Raw genomic sequence first — 23358 nt, forward strand, 5'->3', positions numbered from 1 at the left:
GACAAATATCATAAGAAAGATAGAGAAGAGGTTATCGAAGTTTGGAGGAAGTATGCATGACTTTCATGTGGGAAAAATTTGGAAAGACTTCCCGAAGAAAGTAGCTTTAAGGTTTTGTTTGGAAGGAAGAGTAGGGTTTGGGGCATGTGGCGATGGAGAGAGGGAGGAAAATCAAGCAGGAGAAATGTCACAGAGGTAGAGAGGCAAGGGGTTATTTCATCATAGATTTAGGGCTAGACTCTAGGTAGCTGGGGTCTATCCAGTCTTCTTTCTATCCCTGTAACTATCTCATGGTTTCAAGTTGAATGCCATTTTGATTATGCAGTTTCAAAACTACCTTTGGCAAAAGGGGGAGTAAGCTCCACCCAAAACTCCTTGGTAGGAAGGGGATGCTATTAAGGGGGCACAGGGAACAAAGATGGAAACCAAAGAAATAAAGACGTATCTGGTTGGCTGTCGTTTTAATGGTTAAGCGCAGCAACAATCCAATAAGGCAAATAATTTAAAGCCCTTAATATTTATGAATATTTTTCTCCAACTAAGTGAATAATCCATAGCTACTTACTAGTAAAGAGTACACACACACACCACATAAACCTGCATTCTAAAGGACAGTGTCCCCCAGTAAAAGAGCACATCAAGGCTTATCTATCAGGGAGGATAAAGAAGCCAGAATGTGCCTCTCTTCCCAGCGTGGGGACACAGCTGGGGATTGTGGGAGTGATATCCAGAGCCTGGCTCTGATGGAGATTCTGATTCCTGCCCACTTCACCAGCACTCGCTTTGTTCACAGTTTTCCCCAGATATTCCCATAATGCCCTGCACAGTGTCACTCACATGTTACCTTTGCATATTTCTTTCTTCTGCTAGCAATACCTTCCCAATCTCTCTCCTCAGTTGATACCACTGCATTCTTCAAGGGCTACTTCCACAGTGAAGCCTTCTTTAATTATTCTCCCAGCTTTGTAAACACCCCAGGCCAGCTCACACCACCTTCCTATGCATTCCTTGTGGTGCAAATGTCTAATCACCTACTTCATTCACTAAATGATGAAGTGCTGGTTGGCAGGGATCTGGGTGGCACATCCTACATTTGTATGACTTAGTGAAAAAAGCTGGGTGAGTGCCTTTCAAATGCACAGAACACTGGACAGTGGCATAACCACTGGGTTTGCTGCTCCTCGGGTCATAGAACTGGCTCTCTGGGGCCAGAGGGAGCTTGTAGGGGGCAGTCCTGACTCTTTGTTAGCTAAGAAACAGAGATACCTCACTTTCCAGAACCTTGTAGCTCCTGATCACCCTCACAGAAGCACTGATGATACAGGAACACCTACCAATGCAAGAGAACTACAACCTCTTCCTTCCAGTATCTAGACTAGGCTGATACAATTTCACAGCTCAAAGATCTTAGCCAGGCTAGCTAAGACAAAAACTATAGTCATCTGGGAACTGAAATATGGGCTCTGTCTAGGCTCTGAATTCACAATTCCACAGTCTATTAGCTGGGTACACTTGGGCAAGTCACTTAACCTACCTAAGCTTGAATTTCCTGTTTTGTAGAATGGGGATAATTATAGCCCTTACCTTATGGGATGTGGGGAGCTTTTAAATGAGATAACATATGATGAGTATAGTACTGAGAACACACTAAATGCTCAGTAAGTGCTAGCTGCACCACATCTTCTTAACCCTTTGTATTCCATGAAGCTCCCAACTAGCTTCTTTTATTCATCCAGGCATTCATGCATCCATCCACCTATTCGTATATTCTCCCATTCAGCCAATTGCTATTCTATGCCAGTTCTATGTTAGGCATTTGGTCTGCAGAGAGACATAAATCACTGTCCTTTCCATCATGGGACTGTCAGAGATGATGAGGGAAGCAGATGTGTCCTGTAATGAGGGCTGTGATAGAAAGCAGCACGGGGGCTACAAGTGCCCAAAAGAGCAGCTCACTCAGCCTGGATTAGGGCTGAGGGTGGGCTGGGGAGTGGGGTCTTCACAGAGAAAATCTTGAGACCAGAATTTGAAACATGAGTAGCAATCTGCTGCCTAGAGAAGAGAGGGAGGGGCTTTCAGGTAAAGGATGATCATTACACAGATTTGGAAACCAAGTCATTTTGGGGGAAGAGGAAAACGGACAGTGTGCTGGAGGCTACAGAATACAGTGGCTTGGGGGGATTCAGAGGTAGGCTGGAGTCCAGGCTAGGAAGGAGCCTTGTGTAGCCGGCTCTGGCAACTTTCTAATCCTATTAAACAGTGTGCCCTAAATCCTACAGACTCTTCCTTCTAAAACTGGGTAAGTGTATCCTTAATGGGACATTGAAAAATAGAATGATGTTGACATTATCACTGTCATGAGAGTGATACTGACAAATGTAAAAGTAATAATAAAACAGTAGCCATAAGAGTAGTAAATAATAAAATAATAGAACACATGTTCTGTGTGCACCTTTTGCCTGTCTCTGTGCTCAGTGCTTTACAGGCATTATCTCACTGGATCCTATGGAAACCTACTGAAGATGGTTCCTTACTATCCTAGTATAATCAGCGAAAGTATGATTCTTCTTCTCGGGACATCGACATTACCTAAAGACTTGAGAAAATGTTAAATAATTTAACTGACAAATAATATAATCTAAACTAAAATAAATATGCACATATTACAAAATAGAATGGCATGGATTTTTTTTTAGACAGAATCTGGAATTTGGGGCTTATGATGATGTTTTGTGAGCACAGCTGCAGACTGTTTGGGGGGTGGGTTGATTTTCATCTGCCTCCAGGAAGACTTCACTGCAAAAGCTTCAAAAGCCCCCAGTGCAAGTGACAGAATATCAGGAAAATGTTCTAGGCAGGAGAGTGACATGGTCTGATTTAGTGTGTTTTCAAAAGATCACTTCACCCACCGAGGTGGAAGATGGATTTGGGGAAGAAGAGGCTGTCACAGGAATCTGGATGAGGGATGATGAAACCTTAACCAAGTCAGAGGCAACGGCCCGGGGAGGAGGGGATGGATTTGTGAGCCCCTGGAGGCCATATTAGCGGGACCCTGGTGACAATGATAAACTTAGCTACTCTTTATTGAGGGTCAACCATGTGCCAGGCACTGGACTAAGCATTTTGCAGGTTATTATCTCACACCCTACATGTGATTTCAGCATTATTAGCACTATTTTACAGATAGGAAAACTGAGGCTACAAACAGCTTCTTTGCTTATTAAAGATCAGTCAGTTAGCCAGTGGTGGAATTCAATTTCAAATATAAAGTCCCACTTTTTAAAGACCACTACCTAGACTGCATGAAACTCAGCAGCCTTTCCTCACATCCATAGAAACCTTCCTCTGCTTTATTTGAGAGCCAACACCTCCTCTTCACTACCTGTGGACCTGACTACCCAACAGCTGCCTCATAAAACGCTGTCACAGACAAGAGGACAGCACGGGGCCCTCCACCATTTTCCTCTGTCTGCCTGAGGACAGTTCACGTCAGCATCTGCCAGGTCTCTCAGGAGGAAGCCCTAACTACAAAACCACATTGGAGCTGATTTCAAGCATGTGCTCAGTTTCATGACACCGGTTCTCTGCTACCGTTCCATCTGCTGGGACCCGCTGAGCACCATGGGCCAGGCGCAGAGCCCAGTGAAGCAGAGAGAGGCCAGGTGTTCCCACTGTGGGCCAGAAGGCCCACGGCCACTTCAGCGGCAGGGGGAAGAGATAGTGAAAAGACTGGGGATTTTGACCATGATATCTGGGATTTCTGATGGTCAGTGGAAGCCAATGGAGCACTTCCAAAACTGTGTTTCTATGGATGCTTCTGTGTTGCCAGATGTTCACACATGTTCCAAGGGGAAAAAGAGGGTCTGTGGTCAAGGTGGTTTTACAGATGATGAACTAAACAAATCTGCCCAGCTCTCTGCACTGCAGGACTTCCCAGGGTCTTTCACAGATTAAGATGCATTTGGGAATTTCCAAGAGAAAGAGGGAGTGTGCGGAATTTCCAAAACAGTTATTGACCATGGATTTCTTCTGTCCAAGAAAATCTTGAGGACATGTGGTGGAAAGTGTGTGCGTTGGGAAGTTTAGGACTGGCACGTACTAGCCTTTCTCTCTCTTGCAAAAACCTTATCCAATAGTGGCAGCAAAACCGTGAGCACAACGTTATTAAGCCATTTTGAAAACTGCTTTGACAGCAACCACTTAAGCACGTTTCATGTGCTATCCATCAATGAGTCTATCTCTAGGGGACACAGGATCCCCTGGAGATCTGTACTGGGAGGTTTGATTTTATCCTGGATCCCTCTTCTACCATCAATTTGAAAGTTATAAAACGAAGCCACTTTTCCACAATCTTTGAGGTTAATGCACTCATTTATTCAACAAATATTTATTAAGCACTTTCTATGTATTAGGTTTATGAATATGAAGCTTACATTTTAGAGAGGAAAACAGTAAACAAGCAAACAAATAAAAGTGATTTTAGACCCTAATATTAGGGAAGGAGCAAAAAATGGTTATGTAACAGATAGTAGCAGGTTGGGGATGGAAAGGAGTAAAAGTCTGGGTACCCCCGTTTGGGTAGTCATGGACGACGGTTCTGAGGAGCTGACATTTGAGTTAGGAGCTGAAAGGTGAGAAGGGGCCAGCCAGGAGAGAATCTGGGGAACAAAAAGAGACATGGCAAGGAGAAGTACAGCACGTTCTCAGACCCTACACTGGGGCTCCATTCGCTGTGTTCCTGGAACATGATGAAAGTCATTGTGCCTGGAGCACAAGGAAATGCCAAGTGAGCGAAGAAGGCAGGGACAGATTCAGATGGAACAGAAGCTACAGGCCATGGCAAAGACTTTGGACTGTGTTCTAAAGATAACAGGAAACCACTGAAGAATTTTAAGCTGAACAGTGACCTTATCTTGTTTATATTTCTAAAAAGGTTACTCTGGCTTGCTTTGGGGAGAATCTCAAGGCGGGTATAGTCAGAAGCAGGAGATAAAAGGTGGCAGTGGTCATAATGGTGACAAAGAAAGGGAGGACAAAATGAATTTCTTCCTGTATCAGTTCTCTTAGTTCCCACCTAACTTATAAATTAAAATAACTTGATATTCAATTAGAGTCTGTCAAACAATAGATTTCATGAATTATCTAATTCTGCAATTCAAGAGGGGAAAACAGACTCCAAAGTGAAGGTCAAGTTTTATGCAAAAAAAAGGTTCTACATGACATTGTTTATAATGGGCAAATAATTAGAAACAGCCCAAATGCCTTACTAGTAGTAGGCCACGTTAAGACAGTTATGGTACATAAAAGAGATTGTTTTTGGAAGAATTCATTGACATAAAAATGTTTAGGATATGACACTAAGGAAAAAAATTCAGATTGATAGTGAAGAGGAGGGAGGTTATGGACTTGGAGTCAAGTGTATTTATGGGGGCCGTATTTCTAGAGAGGATATGGGAAGGAGATTCTTGGTGAATATTGGAGCAATAAAGATGGCTAGTTAAAGCTGAGAGAAATTACAAGTGATCCTGAATGCCCAAGCCATGACAAATATAAGATAGCATTTATTCAGTTCCTAATACACATTAGCTCAGCGCTCCAAGGTAGTCTATATCCATCATTTCATCAGATCCTTACAGCAATCCTCTGATGTAGGGATTGGCATCCCCATTCTACACAAGAGGAAACTGAGGCTCAGAGACATCCAGTGATTCTTCCAAAGCTAAGCAAGTTGAAACTGACAGGGATGGATTAGCACTCAGACATTGCTGACCTCAAAACAACTTTTCTTTATCATTATACAATGGTTCAACCTGGGGTTTACCACGAGTTCCAAAAAGGAACTCCATCATCAAATTCTGCCTCGATTTATGATCTCACCTAAATGTGTAGATCTTGGTTTTTCACCGGATACAGGAATTCACAGGATTAAGACCTAGACATTATCTCAGCAAATAACAAGTGTCTACTATGTGTGCAGACATTGATTTAGACCCAGAAATTCAAAGATGATTCAAATAAGATATTTCCCGCCTTCAAAGAACACTGTCTAGCTAAGGAGAGAGACAGACAAAAGCAAATGATATTACACAAAAGTGAAGTCAGTGCTTAACACATGGATAAAGATGTGGGAGAATTCACACATGGGAGAATTCAGGGTGAACTGTGATGGTGACAGTCAGTGATGTGTTTGCCAATATACGTCACGCACGTTAAGCTTGGAAAGAAAGGTAGGGCTTCACCAGGATAGAACCTAATGGTTGATTAAAAAAGTCTGGGACTCAGACTGCTTAGTTCTTTCTGGCTCTGATAATTGCTAGGATGTTCCTTCGGGCAGGTGGCTGCAGCTTTCTGTGCCTCAGTGATATCATCTGTAAAATGGGCATCATCACCATACCTGTTTCATAGGGTTGCTGAGGATCAAATGAGATAAGATACGTACAGCATTTAGCCTGCTGCCTGGAGTACGTGTCAATAAATGCCAATGACTATTCATAGGGGCTAGGTAGGGGTTTTCACGCAGAGAAACTGGCCTGGAAAGAAACGTGGAAGCGGGGACACATGGATTTAGAAGAGTCAGCAGAGAGACTGGAGCTCTTTGGGGGCCTCAAATGCCATTTCATAAGCACGAACACTTCTGAAGACCCTGGACGACCACTGAACTTACAGGAGAAGGGAAATGACATAATCAAAATCAAGTTACAGGAACTAGAGAAGTAAAAGTCAAGAGGAAGAGTGACTGGCTGGAGACCACTGAGTGCACGGAAGGATAAAGACGACATTGGGAAAGCAGGTAATGGTGAGGGGGTTCGTCCCAGACACAAGGTCATGAGAAGGACAGAGAAGGAGACGACGATGATGATGATGATGATAATGATGATAACATTGGGGAGGAGAGACAGGGAGAAGGATGAGGAAAAGGAGGAGGAGGGAAAAAATCTACTTTTGATTGCACGCCGGCTGGGCACTGCGCTGAGATGTTACAGGAAGCTGGGCAGAGACGAGTGGCTTGGGGAAGTGGAGGGACTGCCCAAGGTGACAGGGTTAGGTAACAGCAAAACCAAAATTTGAATCCAGTTCTGTCTAATACACAGGACTCCTGCTTTGACCACTAGATTACTCAGGCTATTAAAGAGTGGGTCCAAACCCTGTTCTGTGATCCCAGTCTGAGGATGTTTTCCATGAGAACATCCTGGCTTTCTCACACTCTCCAAAGTGACACCAGCTACAACTTGAAGAGCATCTGCTGTACCCTGGTCCTGTGCTGGGCACTTTCCATAGACTGTTGCTAACCTTTTCAACCTCTCTGGAAGATGGGCATTTCATTCCCGTTCTCAGATGAGGCAGCTGGGGTCAGAGAGGTTAGCTTTACACCCAGGGACACAGGTCCTCTCGCTGCAAGGCCTCAGCTGAGATGACTTATCAGGGGGGGACAGTGGCATGGGCTCTGTGAGCACAGGGAAGCAGGGGGAAGAGGGCATAGCTCTTCCTGGCACCTTAAGGACCTGGGCACAGCGGGCGGACATCCTGGCCAGAGGCTCTGGGAGGACCTACCTCGGGACCTGCTTCTCCTCTTCCGCCTCCCTGCCGAGGCACTGCAAGGCGCTGGCTGCAGCTGACCGATCTCGATGGGCGTGTTCGCACGGAAACTCTCCTTGAACTTCTGCATCAGGGACTCCACTGGCTCCTGCGTCGCCTCAGCTGCCGCTACAGGGTGGGCAACGGGGCTGAGGTTAGGGCTCGGCCCACCCTCAGCCCCTGGAGGACAGGGCCTGGCCCCCCGGAGTGTCTGGAGCTCCCTCCCGGACCCAGTGATGACGCAGAAGCCACAGGGGCCAGTAGAGATGAATCTGCTGGCTTACGCATTTATTTCTTCAACACTGACTGTGTTCTCAAGGGTACTGCCCCAAGCCCTTGAGATATGATGGTGAAAGTTTGACACAATCCATGATTCAAGGAATCCATAGCTTGGTAGGACACATATCCAGGCATTTCCAACACTGTGCAATACTTCCGCGACAGTGGAGTACAGAGTACCAGAGGAGCACCAAGAAGGGTCAGCTCACCCATCCTGGGAGTCAAGGTAGGCTTCCTGGAGGAGGAGGCAATACCTCCACTGAGACCTTAAACAGGAGTAGGAATTAGCAAAGAAGATAGAATCAGGGTGGAGTTGCTGAAAAGATTTGGGATAAGAGAGTGCCCTGGGTGGACGGAGAGGCATGTGCAAAGATCTGAAGCCAGAAAGAACACGGTGCTTGAGTCACTGAAAGGAGTTCAGTGTGGCTGCAGTGGAGCCCGGGAAGAGCAGATGAGGCTGCAAAGGGCAGAGCACCTTGTAAGCCACCTTGCGGAGCTTGGATTTTATCCCAGAGGCAAAAGATGATCATTGAAAGGTTTTAAACAGGAAACTGGCATGTTCCAATTAAGCCCCTGTGATAACAATTACTAACCAGAGTATGGAGAATACACACAGAAGCAAGGACAAAGGTCTGTACAGAGGCTTTTGCAGGAGCCAGCCAGAGGCAATAATGCCTGAACCAGAACAGTGGCAATAAAGGTAGACGGCAGTACATGGGTCAAACAATATTTCAGGAGACAAAACTGCAGTGCAGTGATACGTAGATCACTTGGTACAAGAGCCCCATTTTACTAAGGGAAATTGAAGTCCCACCCACCCCAAACAAGGCATACAACTAGCTCCAAGCTAGCAAGCGGTAGAGTCAAGCCTTCTAAATCCTACTCCAACATTCTTTTTGTTTCAATATCCTCCAAGGAGCTGCTGGTAGCCACATTTTCAGAAATTTCAAAATTGAGACTGGTAGAAAGTTATAGAGAATGGAGAGAGTGATGGCAGAAGGGCAGAGGGAAAAAAGGTAGAAGATAAAAGTAAAAAAAAAAAAAAAAAAAAGCAGAAAAACTTGAGAAAGAAGGAGAGAGCCAACATAAAAGAAAAGGAGAGGAAATGAGAAAGAAGAAAAGAAGATTGGCTGAATGATCTCAGTGTCTTTGTTCTGAGAAATCTCCAAAGAGAGCCCTGACTTTGAAATCTTCAGACTCAACCCTCCCTCCACCTATGTCTCAAGAGGCTGGGAAAGTTCTTCAGTTTAAGCTACTTGCTGTCTGATGACAAGGAATGGGATGTGTTAAAGATTCCTGTTTCTTTGATGAGCTTTTCCCAGAGTGGACAAAGAAGGCTTCTGAACATCCCAACACCAATTTTAAGGAGATCCTGTTTTCCCAGGAAAGTTTATCAGCTTAGACACACATGTGTCTGCAGGGTAGGTCATACCCAGAGGGCTGGTTTGGGTATTGGGCTCTGTGAGAAGCCTCATCTCTAGGGACATAGAGGGGCATCTGTGTTTGCTAAGGAAAAGATAATTGACAATACAAATGACCCTGTAGTAGTGTAACATACCTGCCTCTCTTGCTATCTGTCTCCCCAGGTATCACAGTTAGGTCTACTTAAAGGTAAGCCAAGAAGAAAATCCCAAACATGGGCCCCCTACTCCAAGCCTAGGATACAGAACCCTCCAGCAAGAGGCTACAGTCTAATTCTGAGAAGCACTGTCATGCCCAATCCAGATGCTTTAAACCCAGAGAGGAGAGCGATTCGCACAAAATTGTAAGAGCTGGGCTAAACTGTGGTCAAAAGTCCAGAGCAAGCCACTGTCTGGAATCCTCCAAGGGAGGGACCCACACACATCTGTGAAAATTCACGCATTCATTTGTCTCCTCACTCATTCATTCACTCTACAGTATTTTCAGAAAATATGTCTTAGTCTGCTTGGACTTGCATAACAAAAATCATAGACTCGATAACATAAACAGGTCAGATTCTGGTTTGAAGACGGCTGCCTTCTCACTGTCTGCTCACGTGGCCTTTCCTTGGTGCATCCATGTTGGGGGAGGAGAGGGAGAGATGGAGACAGAGGGGGAGGGAGGGAGAGAGAAGTCTTTCTCTTCTTATAAGGACACCATTCCTATCAAATTAGGATCCCACCCATATGTTCTCATCTAATTTTAATTACCTATCAAAAACTCTATTTCCAAATACAGTCACATTGGAGGTTAGGGTTTCAACATGTGAATTTTGGAGTACACAATTCAGTCTATAGCAGACTATATTTGGAGACAGGATCTTTAGGAGGTAATTAAGATTAAATGAGATCATAAAATCGGGGCCCTCATCTTATGGCACTGTGGCCTTAGAAGGAGAGTAAGATCTCCCCGTGAGGACACCAAGAGAAGGTAGCCATCTACAAGGCAAAAAGAGAGCCCTCACTAGAACCCAACCATGCTGACACCCTGATCTCGGTCTTCCAGCCTCCAGAACTGTGAGAAAGTAAATGTCTGTTGTTTAAGCCACACAGTCTGTGGCATTTTGCTCTGGCGGGTCTAGTAGACAAAGTCACAGTCACGTTGGGGGTTAAGGCTGACTTTCAGTCCATAGCAGGGTAAGATGGTGAAAACAACAACAAACAAAACCCCCTCGTGATGCTCACCATGTAGACAGGAAAACCAATAGTAATGAAATAAATGACAGAGAAATGTAAAATTTAAAACTGATGTATACCATAAAGGAGAGGTGAAAGATGATATAAGAGGCTCTAGGAGAGGAATATGACCTTGTCTAGGAAAACCATGGAAACTTGCTTCAAGGAAGTGAGCAGTTGTGACTAAGATCTGGAAAGAGTATGAGATAATCAGGTGACAAGGAAGCTGCAGGGGAGGGGGGAGGTGAAGAAAGCAAAGGAGTCAGAGGAAAGAGTCTAAATCAAGACCCCTCGGGGAGAGGGAATATGCAAGGGGCTGCAATCACCACTGGGGCTGAAATGCTGAAAGCAAGCAGTGTGAGATAATGCTAGAGAGGCAGGAAATCCTAATACTAACGCTAACCTTGACCCTCACCCTAACCCCCACCCTGACCCTAACTCTTCTGGGCCTTGTTAAGAATAGAACATACTGAAGGTTTTAGATAGGAAAGTGACTTGATCAGATCTTCACTTAGAGAAGATCGCTCTGGCAGTAGAAAGGATGCATTGGAGAAGGACAGAAATGGAAGTGAGAAGACCAACTAGGAAGGTGGTACCACATTACAGAAGTTCTTGTAGGAGATGCTAGGTAGTAGAGGTGGAGATAGGGACAGAGCAGGAGAGAGAGTAGAGACAGAAATGTTAGAACAGTGGAGATAGAGCAGGGAGCACATTTGAGAGTTATTTTGTAGGTACCCCTCCCTGAGAATGTGGTGATTTATTGGAAAAGGGGGATAAGGGAGAGCGAGGTAGAGAGGATGACTCCTGGCCTTCTGGCATCCACAGAAGCAGAACGATGGTACCTCTCAGTGAGAGGAGGGACACTGAAAGAGGAGTGAACTGAGTTTGGTTTTAGGTGAGAGCCCTTGGTGCCTCCCAGATGTCTACGTGGAGAGGTGTTGAGCAGACAGCAAGCTATGTGGGTCTCGCACTCACAGAGAGAACTGGACTCTGTGGAGGCCCCACACATGCGTTCTTTGGAACAGGCAGAGAGGCAGTGTGTGTAGTGGTGACGCATATTAGCTTCTGGCACAGTGGAGGCTACGGAACATGTATCCATTCCTGATCTGCACTGCCTGATCTCCCTTTGCACCCCCAGATCCGTCTTCCACCCACAGGTTCATTCTGCCCCACTCTATGGCCTGGAGGCAGACCCTCAAGGGGCTATTTCACAGATCTTTCTTATCTGGCTACTAGTTGAGTTTGCCCAGGGAGATGCTCTGGCAGGATATGGGAGGAGGGAATTTGAGGGGATGTCTTCCCTTACTCCTTTCCTGTTTTTGCATCGTATTTCTGATAGAGACGGGGACACTCAACAACCACAGCTTCTGCCAGGGCCCCTTTCCCACAAATCCATTTTCCCCAGACTCCAGCAAAACCATGTCCTCTCCCTGCACCTTCAGTTCTAGGAATTAGTGGTGGCTTCCTGATAATTATTTTTCCTGGTGCCTCAATACCCCCTTCCCCATTGATTCTCTTCACTCTGTCTACACCTCTATAAATAGTAGCTTCGTTGAACTTCACCTAAAAATCCCATTGGAGGGTGCCTTCTTTGCCCAGCTGGAACCTTGACTGATACATCATCCCTTTTCATCGAGGCTCTGACATTCAGCAATTCCTAAAGGTCAGCCTCTTCCTGTCCTGTTATTTCTGCTTTACTTTCTCCTAAGCTGATGCAGATTTGACCAGCTGGGAGGAGAGGAAGACACTCAGAGAGGCAAGGTTTGCTCCCCTGAGCTGCAAGGGAGCTGCAAGGGTTTCTGATCCCGACTGTGGCAAATCCCATCCATCTGTTTGGCTCCTCTCGCCTTGGCGACAGTGCCAAGAGCCCAGACAGGCTTAGAGGGGGAGGTGCTTATGCAAACCCCTCCACGGCCTATTTCATCCTCCGTACCACTCTCTCCTGACCCCTTCCCTCTCAATCCCATTCGGTAGCTCTATCAATATCAATATATCAAGTTGTCCAAACAAGCCACGTTACCTCCTGGTACCCGCTGAGCTCTGCCTCCCCAGAGCAGCAAAATGCTCACCCGTCGCCTGGATGAATGCAACAGATGGTGCTTGATCTGAGCATCACAGCAGGCCCAGGAAAGGGAGGGTGAAGAGGGGGAAGCAGCCCTTTCTAATTGACATATGAGAGACTGTCAAGCTTAATGGGAATGAACCACTGGGGACCGAGGAGAGAAGCCCCGGCCCCCAAGCCAAGACAGAGAGAGAAAAGAGGAGAGAAAAAAGGAGGAGGGAGAGAAAACAAGAATGGAAAGGAAAACTGTGCTCAGTAATCAAGGGCAGGGGGTGAAAAGGGAAGCAAAGAAGAGTGGAAAGGAGGGGAGAGAGCTGGAAAATAATACAGAGAGAACAGAAAGGGAAGGGTAGGAAGGACAGGAGAGGAGACAGAGACAGCGAGAGAAGGGAAAGGAGAAGGCAGACCCCGAGTACCACCGCAAAGGCATAAGGGTTGTGTTTGTTTCCAGCCAACAGGCAAGCTTCAGCCTGATACTCGGCCCTGAAGAACAGGCACTGCATGCCCTGTCTACACTGGCATTCAGCAAGTCCCCATTCAAACACTCACGCGCTGTTCTCTCCCCTGCACAGCCTGGGATGTTCTATCACTGTAACTTGTATGGGGGTTTGGGTTCAAGTTCCTGTATCACCTTTATCATTACCCTCTTTAATTTTTCTAGACTCACCCAGCCTACATAAGAAGAAAATTCACAATGCTTGAAAACTTCACCAATTCTCTGCCAGGCAAGGAAGCTGGCATTTCTTTATGTTTTCTCATTTATTCCTCCTAACAACTTTGAAAGGTAAGTGTCATTAGCTGTTTAAAATGAGGAAACTGAGGCTCAGAGAAGTTAACTAAGCTCCGAGGGTCACACCCTTAAAAATGGCAGAGCTGGGATTTAGACTAAGGTTATGATGACTCTGATGCCCGGGTTCCATTCACTGCACCACCGCACACTTACTCTTTCTGTCCCTCCTGGTGGATGGACATGGATATCCCAGTCTTTGAGTTTGGATGTGACTTCTCTGAGCCTGGGAAGTGACTCTAAAAGCTCAGCCCCTCTTAAATCATCTGGGCAAGGAGCTCCCGGCAATCTGGTCCTGGCTGGAGTCAGGGGCTCAACTTGACTGGAGTCTGACCTTCTCTGCCAAGGAACGTTGTTCAGTGTCGATGGTCAAGACTGTCCAGCCTCGAGGTCCTAGGCTCAGCTCATGCCCTGCGTTGTCAGTTTTGTCTCACTACAGAACTATGTTCAGAGAACCAAGCAAAAGGTGGGTATTACTTGGCCATACTGCCTAGTGCAAAGTGTGAGAAAGCCCACCCGAGTTCCAATGTCAGCTCTGCCATTGTGTGACCTAGAGCCACTCCCTTCTCTTTTACAACTCTCAGTTTCCCTGAATGTCTGCAGGGTTGTTGGGAGGATTAAACATAATTATGTACATAATTGTCTAACAGAGCTTCTGGAACACAGTAAGTGATCAAGAGTGGCCACAACCCAACTTTCTCTCACTCTTCAGCTTTATGATTGCTCAATCCATTCATTCATTCATTCATTCATTCATTGTGAAAGGCATCTGCATTGTAAGATATTCACTTTGAAAATTATTTTAGAGAATATACATTTTCCCTTTTACACAGATGTGAAAACAGAGGCACCATGAGACAAAGTCATGATAAAAGTCAGCAGCGGACCAAGGTCCAGCACTCAAGTCTCCTATTTCTACTTCTCCACTCCATTTCCCCAAATTCTAGGATCATTTTAACCTCAGATCTTATGATGATTAATTTTACGTGTCAACTTCGCAAAGCTGTGGTACCCAGATGTTTAGTCAAACATTTTCCTAGATGTTCCCGTGAAAGTATTTTTTAGAGGACATTAATATTTAAATTAGTAGCTTTTGAATAACACAACCCTCCATAATCTGGGTGGGCTTCATCCAACTGAAGGCCTTAACAGAGAAAAGACTGACCTCCCCCCAAGGAGAAAGGAACTCTGCTAGCAGGCTACCTTCAGACTTGAGCTGTGACAACTCTTCCCTGGACCTCTAGCCTCCTAGCCTACCTTGAAAATTTTGGACTTGTCAGTTTCCACAGTCACATGAGATGATTCTTTAAATCTCTCTAGATATCATTAGATAGACAGACAGACAGACATCCGGATGGGATGTATATAACCAAAAGATGATGTATCTACACGTGTCTATATCTACATCTCCTATTGATTGTTTCTCTGGAGAACCCTAATATAGACCTCAATTTTCACATCCAAGCTTTGGGCTGGGCACACTCAAATGTCAGGTTTGTGGGGGCATAGGTAATAAGAGAAGACACCCCAGCCCTAAAGAACATCTCAGCTAGGAAGACCTGGTATAAACGCAAAGAACCATCAAATTTGGAAGTTGTGAGAATCCAGTTCCAGAACCCGACATTCCATCTCATATAGGAGTCATCTTTTCATGAAAGAAGAAAGAAGTAGCAAAGAAAACAGCCAGCCAGTATTCCCTAGCCAGATGAGAATGCTCCATGACTAGAATACATTTAAAACCCGTGTACGCATTTTTTTAAAATGGCCAGCTCTTCCCAATTCTCAGGGATAAAGTTGATGGATAGAATTTTCTTACTTTTTAGTTTTTTCTTCCATATATTTTCTTAAACCTTTGGTGCCTGGCACAGCTTATCTTCAAACAAGTGCCAGCAGACAAGACAAATGAACAAACAGCAACAAATATAAATTGGAAAACTTGGGACTAGCCTTTTCTTATGTACACTATCTTGGGTCTGTCAGTTAATACTGCAGACTTGTAGACTGATCATAATTTCTGCTGGAGAACTGCATTGAGTTTGAATGACTGAATTAAATGTAGTGATATTTTCCTCTGCTCTGTTAAAAACACAATACCATCCAGGTTCTATGGAGCTGGTTCCACAGTTCCTAGCCAGGGCACAGATGGTCTTGAAGATTCCTTGCAGCTCCATGGCCTTGTAGTTATAAATGTAAATGAAATGTGCTTTCAACAAGATGAATGCAATAACCACAGGCACTGCTTGCTTCAGTCTGCAAAGCACTTTCACCTCTCTCAGCTAATGCTGTCTTTACCACCTCCCATTTTATAGAGACCATAGAGGCAAAGGAGATTTCCAAAGGGTGGGCTGGAGTTGATACCACAAATCAACAAGTCCTATTCAAGGGAGAAAGGGTGAAGCAACTAGATAGGCTGGGCCAAAGACTTCTTGGTCACTTTATTACCACCTTGGTGGCAAGGCATGGCTATGGAAAGGCTTTGGAATCGGCCATAGTTTGGAATGTTAGCTATGTGTCTTACCAGCTGTAAAACATGGGCAAATCACTTAAGCACTCAGAGCCTCTGCTTCCCCAAGTGTTAAAATGAGGCTTGCAATTCCAAATTCATAAAGCTGTTTTTGGATTAAATGAGATGTTAAAATGCTTATCACAAATACTGATACAGAGTAAGCATTTGAAAGATGACAGTTAATACTGTTACTGCCAAAAAGATCTTAAACCGTCGGTCATAGCAAATACAGGTCTTCTACCCAACCCCGGGTGGCATGTGCGTGCCCAGAATCTGACGGAACTCGCAGTCACTAGTCAGATTCTTTTCCTAGATTCATCCTTTCTATAACTGCACAGGAAGGCTATGTATATGGCTTAGCACTCCCTGTGACTAGAGGGCCACCCATATTCTACAACTGGAATTCTTCACCCAACGCCATTAGTGGGTGCTGTATCCAGAGATGGGCACTGGGGACACAGCCATGAACTGAACGTCGAGCCTTCTTTAAAACACAACACTGCTTAGTGGAAGAGACAGATAAAGATAAGAAAAACACAGTGTGCTAAATGCCCGGTGATGAGACGGCTGGAAATGTATCCTCTAATTCCTTTTGCATGTGGAAAAGCTATAGAAAATCCCCAGAGGAGATGTGAACTTGCCCGACCCTTAAAGAATGCAGAACCAGGTAAAGAGGATGACATAAAGAGGAGCATCAGCAGGAAAAAGGGGCAGGAATTGTAGAGAAGGAAAATCCCACACAGTTTGGTTTTTCAAGAGCTTGACATGAGAGATGATTTCATTATAAAGAAAGTCCATCTTTTGAGCTATGAAGACTGGTCCGGCTCTTTCTGCGGACTCCTACCTCCTTTCCCAGACTACAGTTCAAAAGGTCCACCTCTTTTGAGAGCCCTGCTATCCAGCCTCACTACCCTTTCCTGTGCCTTTTATATTTATCTCAGATACCCTGGGTTTAGCAAGTGCATGTGGTTTAAGAATCTGACAGACCTGGGTTTAACCTTCATTCTATCACTTATTCATTATGGGACTTAACTTCTGTAAGCCTCAGTTCTCCATGTAAAACCTTGAGCATAAATCTCTCTCAAGAACTGTGGGGTTCTGTTTGTTTGTTTACTTGGTTTGGTTAAGATTCAAAGCAGTAATATATGCAAAGTGCTTAGCACAGTATGCAAAATGGGTTAAGCACTCAACAAAGTATAGCCTTTATTATCATTCCTGTTAGTAAGCTTAAGTGACATAAGCTTGCCGAAGGCCTTGCACTGAGTCAAAGCTTAATACAGACTAGGTTCTCCACTTCCCTTGTGGGTAACTCAGTGCCTTTGACTAAGGACTCTACCTCCCTATTGTGCTCTAATGTATAAATCTTACCATCTTCCCTGACCCCAGGGACACCCAGGGCTTGCGCTCTACGTCAGCCAACCCCCATGGTTACACCTTGGATCTAGCCTAACCTGGGACCTGGGTATGGCTGTTACGCTAAGCCTGGAAATCGATCTTCTGCTCATGGCCCCCTGTCCACTCTCGTATCTTGCTCTTTCATTCTCATCAAGTTTGTGCTGTGACCTCTAAGAGATCACCAGGTCCTGAATGTAAGGCGCACTGTGGCAAACATGTGGGATTATATATAGGTATATATAAAGAGAAAAAGAGAAAGAGAGAGAGAGAGATCTGTTGCTTATGAAGATCTAACTCCATAATTTTGAGCCAGAGGACGTTGTTTCTCTGGCATCTGGTTGGCAGGGAAGGGAGAATCCCACTCTCGAACCCCTACTCTCCTCCTTCCCAGAAATTTCACCTCCTCCTGGTTTCACTTCTTCCCCCAGAGAGTTAGCTTGGATGTTTCTGGTTGATCTGTTACTGAGGTTCACCTAAATGTAACATTCCAATTTGCCAAGAACACCTCACTAGTCACGTAATCACAAGAATAATAATATTTACCATTTATGGAGTGTTTATAATGTAACAGGTAGTATTTTAAAGTAAACAAGCCATGGTTGAATGTAATTCTCATAATGACTACGGTACATGGAACTTTTAGCCTCTTCACCACTCCTTGCACCTACCTCTTGCTATAACTTCACTGTGGATGGAGTGTACTTCATTGCCCCTTGATTTGTTCTTGGCTATGTGACTTGTTGTGTCCAGTGGTATGTGGGGAGAAGTCAGTGTGTGCCAGTTATGAGCATAGGCTTCAAGAGGCATCACATATGTCTACTCAAACATTTATACCTGCCACCACCATGAGAAGCCTACCGGTCCAAGGAGGATGACGGACATATAGTGAACTCACAGCTCTTCAGCATGGAGCGGAGTCACCCTAATCCTACAGCCTAGGGCACTGACACCAGCCAATCTGTAGATGAGAAGCAATCCATCTGAGATGCGCACAACACTCCATCTAATCCGCAGACACTTGGAAAGTCAATGTTTATTACTGGATGCCACTGAGATTTCATAGTTTTTTATTAGGTAGCATTATTGTGGCAATGATTGACTGATAAATTTCCATCTTACAATAGGGTAAGGGAGGCACAACAAGATTAATTTTTCAAGGGTCACATAGCCTATAAATAGCAGAGCTAGACAAATAGCTTCATACACCTCACCATGGCTTGTTTTGGAATGGGACCGATAAACACGGTTTAATGAATAGACTTCCATATTGGAGTGGATGAAAGGAACCCCTCTTAGCCAGCTTCCCTTTAGACCATATGAATGATAATTATAAGAATAATCCCAGAAATAACAACCACCTGAAACCGAGATGTCTCTCTTCAGTGGCATGAAGACTGCTAGCACATCCATTCAGAGCTTTCAGGGTTGGGCTGTGCTTGCTGAATGAATGAAAAAAATATGTTTCACATTGTATGTGACTTGGCACCAAAGGAGAGGTATGAAAAATATACATGGTGACACAGATGCATTACCGACCCATGCTGATGTGGGGGAGAAGAACATGGAACTGGGAAAGTTCTCACCTCTTCAACTGGCAGACTTTCCACCCATGTTCCTTTAAACTAAGGGCAAATCTTCCCAGCGCAAGAAAGTGGTTATAAATTTAAACACATGTAAGTCAACTATAGCAAATGGCAGGGATTTCAGAGTGAGACGAATGCCGCTGCATTATAAATATGTCCTATTTCTCAATATTAAACTCTTAAAAATAGACTGGCTAAATATATAGACAATAATGGATTGAGGCTGAGTTGGCATTACTATAAGGCTTGGGATTTTCCATTTAATGGCTTACAATTTCAATTTCCCATTTCCACATGACAGTTAGAGCAGCCTTGCTTTATTATGTGTGATTACATGCCACCGCCACACAAAAATGCAAGCAGACGGCCAGAGAGCGACAGTGGGGGAAGGGGACGGCAGGGGATCCTGAACTGAAAACTCAGCAGATATGGAGAAAGAAGACCAGATCTTCAGTTTCAGCTCAGCTGCTGTGTGACTTTGAACCCCTCACTAGGCTGCTCTGAGCCACAGGAAATAAAAATGCCTGTGAGATTCATGTGAGACAGTATACATACAAAGAGGTAAGACAAAACTACATGGTAAAAACTCGATGCAAAATGAGTTTATTGTTGCACTGAGGTTCAAATCCTGGATCTGCCTCTTAGCATTTGCTCACCCTTGTGTACAATGGCAGTGCCTCTCTGAACCTTGGTTATTCTGTTCATTTACTAAATGGAGATGAGGGTATCTACAAGAAAGATTTAAATAAGCACACCAGTTATACTATAAACTCAGATTTGTTGACCTGTTGAGTATCTACTCTATGCCAGGCACTGCTGCCTCATATGCCACTCACCACCAGCCTGGAAAGTGGGTGACATTAGTATCCCCATATGGGAGCAGAGCCTGACCTGGAGCCCAAGTTGGCCTGACTCTCTGATCTTAACCACTGCTGATACGATGCAAATAGGAGGAGAAACCAAAGAAGGATGTGGGAGAAGCAGAGAGGGGGTCAGCCTGTGGAATGGTGGGGCTGTCCGGGCTCACATATGCATCTTAGGAATTATTTTTATTCCAAAGCTAGATAATCCTGAATTATCTTCTTTTCCCTTTTTTAGCCTGGTTAAACTGTCTCAGCTAAGTATTATGGATACCTTTTTTCTCTCTACTGTTTTCCCAGGGAGCAGCCAAAAAAAACTGAGCTAAGGCAGGAGAGAGGACTGGAAATCATGTCTTTAGTGGAGCAGAACAAATTTCTCCTCTGATGTTTTTTGGTGAAATAATAGAGATTCATCCTAGGAAGCCATTTGTTCAGGGAGCCTGCGTGCACGGGCGGATGGGTCTTGAGGAATGCTCTCATTTTGCTAGATGTGCACAATGAAGTAGAGAAATGTGATAAAAAAAAGAGACAGAGAGAGACGCGTAGAGGCTGTGAGAGAACCTCCAAACTCAGCTCATCCAGTAGCAACACTGGAGATACTGATGGCCCTGGAAGGGGGCTCACGCTCCAGCTACTGTTCTGAAAACGGGTACTCCAGGATTATAAACAACACATGCTATTTCTCTTCTGAGTCTGCCTCTCCTTCTTCACCTTTTATCTCTCATCACTCATCTCCTGATTTAAATGTCTAGAATTTGGACCTTGCATGCCTGGATTAGATGTGGGTGTCCAAGTAGGCTTTTTTGGAGTCCTCACCAATAACATAAATTTTATAAACACATGTTCAGCTGGGCGTTATTCCTCTCTCTCCTTACCCATCATTTCCATTCAATAATTTGGGCATTAGAGATCTCAATGTAAGTTAACAGTAAGGTGACCACTGAGAAGGTAACATATTTTGGGGCTACATTAAAAGAAGCATAAAGTCTTGGAACGAAGAACGGGACGTCTCTACTGCACATTGTTCGGACCACACCTAGAGAACTGTGTTGAGATCTGAGTGTCACATTAAGAATACTATTAGCAAAATAGAACAGATCCAGAGACGACAAGCTAGACTAATATGAAAGCTTGTAATGGAATCATAAGAAACAATAAAGACACTATAAAAAGTAAACTCACCTGCCTTCGACTATTTGAAGGGCTGTAGTATTATTAGTACTTATAATACCAATGTTTAATATTCTTATTACTGTTAACTATGTCCCACGCACCATGATATATGCATTATATATGTTATAATTACAGGAGCTATTTTTTTCAGTGCATACACTGGGCCAGGTACCTGCTAAAGTGCTCTGCAGATATAAGTTCACGTAATTCTCAATGATGTTGTGAAGCAAACTCTACTCATCTCTCTCTTACAGATGGGAAAACTGACCCTGAGACAGTTAAGGTCCTTGACTAAGGCAAGATTTCTTAATCTTAGCATTACTGACATTTGGGCCTGGATAATTCTCTGCTGTGGGAATGGTCCTGTGTGTTGTAGGATATTTAGCAGCATGCCTGGCCTCTGCCAATTAGATGCTATTAGCCTCCTCCTTGAGGTGTGATAACCAAAAGTATCTCCGGATATTTCCCAATACCCCTTGAGGGGCCACATCACCTCGGTTGGGAACCTCTAGAGTAAGGTAACCTAGGTGGTAAGTGGGACGGCTGGGATTCAAACTCAGATCTGTCTGGTACGAAGAACCATGATCTTAAGAATAATAATATCAATAACAATCGTGACAGTAATATGGATTACTTATGAGCACACTACATGACAGAGCTTTCTAACTATGGAAAGAAGAGCTAGTGGGGTTGGTTAAGTCCTCTGAAACTGGAAGTAAGTAGGCAAAGGTGTCACATTCCAAAAATAACATAGAGGAGATTCAAGTATTAAATAGAAAAGATGGACTAAAAGACAGCTCAGACCAATGATAACCCTAAAAATCCATTATTCTGTGAATTTACAACTCGAGGCTTTAATTTTAATTTTAAGTGCCTTTCAATAATTACAGAGGAAGAAACAAATCATAATTTGAATTGTCTTATCCTTAGTAGAAACCCAAAGAAATTTGCCTTGCTCTTATACTTAGGAGATTGGGAAGAGGCCATTCCTAACTCCCTTTCTTCATCCCTCCAACACACACACAGATACAAACCCTCTTGTCCGTGCATCTGGGCTCAGAAACAATTGGTCCATTATCTGGTTCTAAGAAGAAGAAACTGAGATACAATATAGCAAGTCATCAGCTGTGCGGCAAATTGGCAAGTCTCCACTGGTGTGTAATAAATTAATGGTGCCTGAGAAAGGAAGACATTGACAAGAGGGAAGCCCACAGCCTCCCACCTGCCTCTTTTCATGGCCAAGGCGTCTACCTCCTGAGCCATGTTTGAACACAGAGGAGGAAAGTGGAGGAAAGACATGCACATCTCTATCAGTTAGAGACTGGTATGAGCAAAGGCGCATGGATCTAAGTCAGGAGCAAACCTGCTGGAAGCCAATCATCTCGGTGACATTTTAGAGACCATTCCCATAGAGCTTGACGATGCAATAAATTACACCAAGATGAAGTTAAATTAAAGCTGGACTAAGTTGGACTGGACATCAAAAAGAATTATTCAATTAACTGGTGACTCAAGCACTAAAAAAAGAAAAATGACAAGAGGAGGATGTGGAGTTCATATCCAGAAGGCCAAGTAGGGAGAGATGGCTACCTGTCTGATGACTTTAGCGCTCCCTTGCAAAGCACAGGGACTGAAGCAACACTTTGATGCTGGGTGTGGAATATCAAAGAAGGATGAGAGGGTTTTCCTGGGTGGCATAGAGAAAGAGCACAAGTCCAAAGACACCTTCAGTTCAAAACATGATGAGCCACTTAGTATGGCTAGAGTCCAGTGTCCCTGGAGGGATGCTGCTACAGACGAGGTGAGAAAGAGCTTGTGACCACATCAGGAAGGGACTTGAATGCCAAGCTAAGCATCTGAACTTTAGTCTGTACAGTAGGGAAGATTATATGGGCATGTATTATAAGATATATATATATGGATTTTGATCAGAAGGGTGGCACTGTCAGAGAAGTACTTAAGAAAGATCAATGTGATGTCAGTATGGAAGAGGGTTCCTAGGGAAAATAACACATAATGATAATAATGCTAAAAAGAGCTGAAATGTATTCAGCCATTCAGCATGTGCCAGTAACTGTGCTAAGCATTTTACCTGAATTTTCCAATTTAATAATCACAACAATCATTCGGGGTAAGCACTTCGATAAACTGCTTTTTGTAGAAGAAAAAAAATTAAGCTTAGAACTCAAATTGTGTTCAAGATCCCAATACATAACGTTGATGGAGTCAAGATACTAACCCAGGTCCAATTCTAGTGGCTGTGCACTTATTCAAGAAGTCTCTATAAGTCCAGACAGAAGAAGATACAAATCTTGACTATAACAATGTCAAAGGAAATAGAAAACAAGGTTTATATTTGAAAACATATATCTTTAGGGGTTAGAATGGGCAGGAATGATAGGACTTAGATCTAAATTGGAGGATATAAGAGAAGTTGAGATGCATCCTAGTTATTCCCCTTGGGAATGATATATAACTATACGGTTTCAGGGTTAACTATAC

The 23358-nt window shown here is 44.1% G+C and overlaps 1 protein-coding gene across 2 annotated transcripts in view; it reads right to left on the minus strand.

The window, feature by feature from the left end:
* The window catches only part of ASTN2 (astrotactin 2), a 902613-nt gene that overhangs the window by 617394 nt on the left and 261861 nt on the right, over positions 1–23358 (minus strand). For both annotated transcript variants that reach the window (XM_036855709.1, XM_036855708.1), the window contains exon 4: positions 7552–7704. In XM_036855709.1, the coding sequence (XP_036711604.1) occupies positions 7552–7704 (153 nt within the window). The remainder of the gene's footprint in view (positions 1–7551; positions 7705–23358) is intronic.

The sequence above is a fragment of the Balaenoptera musculus genome, chromosome 6, assembly GCF_009873245.2.
Source record: "Balaenoptera musculus isolate JJ_BM4_2016_0621 chromosome 6, mBalMus1.pri.v3, whole genome shotgun sequence".
In the NCBI taxonomy this organism is placed as follows: domain Eukaryota; kingdom Metazoa; phylum Chordata; class Mammalia; order Artiodactyla; family Balaenopteridae; genus Balaenoptera; species Balaenoptera musculus.